The 3,127-nt window shown below is 31.1% G+C and overlaps 1 protein-coding gene across 1 annotated transcript; it reads left to right on the plus strand.

The window, feature by feature from the left end:
* Positions 1-319: 319 nt before the first annotated feature.
* LOC119671643 (microtubule-associated protein RP/EB family member 2-like) lies at positions 320-1,735 on the plus strand. Its single transcript, XM_038082378.1, has one exon. The coding sequence runs from the start codon at positions 456-458 to the stop codon at positions 1,662-1,664; it is 1,209 nt and encodes a 402-aa protein (XP_037938306.1). The 5' UTR covers positions 320-455; the 3' UTR covers positions 1,665-1,735.
* The last annotated feature ends 1,392 nt before the right edge of the window (positions 1,736-3,127 follow it).

Below are 3,127 nucleotides of genomic sequence, written 5' to 3' on the forward strand. Positions count from 1 at the left end.
AACACCCAATTGCAATTACCATAGTAATGGTGTTAATATAAAATTTCTATTAAAGTGCCCTAGAACAAAGATCAACTATTCAAAAACGTGTTGCGCCTTCTATAGTTGCAGACATTGATGTATGCTTGTTGAGTAAAATGTTATTGGATTTTATATCCATACAATCGAAGTAGTCAAGAATATTAGAAATCATTTAAAAATCTCATATTTTTATTTTAATACAAAACTTTATAGAACAATTATATCAGCATTGAGTTTGAAAAAAATTTACTTTAAATCACTTAAATAAAAATTCATTTCACATAAAAAAATTCTAAAGATTGTTTCAAAATTTTGCCTGCAACTTTATTTACTTTTGTTTTTGTAACAATCCTTTAGATGAAAGTTTTTGATTAAAACTACTTATTTTTCAAAATTTATAGTACATTATAAAATTGTACGTCAACTGATTAAAAATGTCATACCCACGTGTAAAAAATGTGGTCTACTGTGGAAATACAACCGAAGGTTACTCACGGTTTGAGTTGGTACAATGGCTAAACTATATACTTTGTGCTGACTTGGAACACGCAGAAGATATGTGTACGGGAGCTGCTTATTGTCAACTCTTTGATATGCTTTATAAAGGTTCCATACCATTGAATAAGGTAAAGTTCGATGCTAATCAAGAGTATTACTATATAAGGAATTTTAAACTCTTACAAGATGCTTTTGAGCGACATGGTGTAACTAAACTGATTCCAATTACTAAACTAGTGAAAGGTCGTTTTCAAGCAAACTTAGAATTTTTACAATGGTTCCGGCGTTTTTTTGATGCTAATTGTACAGAACGTACATTAGTTGACTACGACCCAATTACAACTAGAAGAGGTAGTAACTTCAATATTGTAAGTCCACTTGCAGCTGAATCTGGTGGCCATAAGCCAAAAAATAAAAGCAATTCGTCGCAGGATACAATTACCCTTCATATAGCAGACGAAGCACAATTAGATTCTGATACGGTTTCTTATACAACTACAAGCGTAGAACCTAGCTTAATCGAAGAAACAAATCCAACAAATCCAACAGCTAGCTCTTCGCTGGCTGCAAAATCAAACTCCACACACTCAACTCCAACTCCAATTCCTCTTCCAAGTCCACGTGAAACTATACCAGTCAAAACAAAAGTAAAAGTATCCACAACTGTGCCAGTTAATAAACGCCCTGTCTCCATCACAAGCATAACATCATGTCCATCCACCGAAACTTTAGATAACTCATATGTGTCACCAACTCCCTCCACTTGTAAGCTATTGTCACCATCTATCTCAAAGTCTGATTTGAACAAAACTTCCACAACAACCTTTCGCCGTTCCTCGCGTAGTGGTAATCCAAGTTCAAGAAGTAGTGTTTCGTCTTTAGCAAGAAGTTCATCCGATGAATCTGTTGCATCTGAAATGATACTTAAAAAACTGGATCAACTCAACCATTATACAGAAGCTAAGTGTGCTGAAAAACGTCATGTTGATATGGAAACTAATATATACTATTCTCGTTTGTTCCTTCTAGAAAATTTATGCGTTGCTAATAAAGGAAAAACAAATGGTGCTAGCGAACGTATGTTGGAAATTATATATGAATCGGAAGTAGGCCCATCCATACCGGGAATCATTCCTAAAATGTAGAAAGGCTAATAAATGTATTAAGGCCTACAAAATAAAAGGTCTTGTATACATATTTTACCCATTATAAAGATTATAGATATATACAAAAAAAATTCAAGATCCTTGTTTTAATATAGTATAGTGCATATATTTAACCTAATAATAGAGTTAAATATTAAACCTAATATTAAACTAATTATCCTTCTATTAATAAGATTGTAAAAGATTTAAGAACCTATATTCATTTTCATCAACCGTGAAGCTATTGAATTTTGTTATAAGGAGTCGTTCTTTCATATTACTACCATCACATCTTAACCAATTTCAGTATAAAAGAATATATTTTCTAAATATGATTTTTAATCAAAATGCATATTATTCCAGAGCTATAATAAAGCCTAGTGTAGGGTAGATTATAAGCCCCCCAGCCATTATAGAGTAAAAGTGCGTAATAGCACTAACTCAAGAAGAAGAATCAGGAGAGAGAATAAAAAAAATTTAAGTTATTTTACTATAAACTAAAAAAGAAAAAATCAATATTAAAGAAATTATAAATTAATTATGATTGAACTTTTAAAGCGTTTTGTGCTTTTTAATCACATCAAGATTGTGAACCCCATTTATATTTGACAACCGTTTGGAGTTTAAATTTCAAAATTGTTAACAGCAAATTTCAGTATAAAAGTAAATATTTTCTGAACATGATTTTCAAATGTAACTTTACTACTCAATCCAATCAACTTAAAAGCTTATTCAAACAATTTTATTGTTTTAGGTACATTTAAGACTGCACTCAAATTCCACAAGTCCTTGTAAACAATAATATTTTAAACTTACACTTGAGTGAATTTTAACAGAAAGCAAAGGACGACATCATATAGCAAATTCACAATTTCTACTCAAACAATAAAAAGAATGAGCAAACATAAAAACAACTTTTATTTAAAACTATCAACTTAAAATTCTTAATATTTTCGTCAACTAAAATTTGTGAAAAATACTTTATTGTTGTCCTTACAGGACTTTAGCAAAACTCACAAAAGGCAATAAACTATTTTTATTTGTCAACTTTTGCTAAGAAAACTACAATTGCACAAACAGCACAGAAAAGTAGAGAGCAGCACAGAAAAGTACAGAACAACACAAAAGAGCATAAAAGAACACAAACCAAACGCAAGAGCAACTTTAAAAATTGCAAAATTATGTCACTCATACGCACCAAAGCATGAATTCCTTCACTTATTAAGCCAAACAAAAGGTCATGCATATGCAAATGCAAATGCCTGCCCCTCGTACCAACAAATCAAAAGCACAAATGAAAGTCCAAATGGCAAAATAAAATTTAAACAATTTCAATTGTTTCTACACTTTTTATGAAATAAAAATAATAAAAGCAAAAAAATTGTTGTGCAAAAAGTTGTGCAAACGAGATGTTGTGTGCGGTGTGAAAGGCAGAGTGGCCAACATGTCACAGTTGAGCAAAC

The sequence above is a fragment of the Teleopsis dalmanni genome, chromosome 1 (genome assembly GCF_002237135.1).
Source record: "Teleopsis dalmanni isolate 2A chromosome 1, ASM223713v2, whole genome shotgun sequence".
Classification (NCBI taxonomy): Eukaryota; Metazoa; Arthropoda; class Insecta; order Diptera; family Diopsidae; genus Teleopsis; species Teleopsis dalmanni.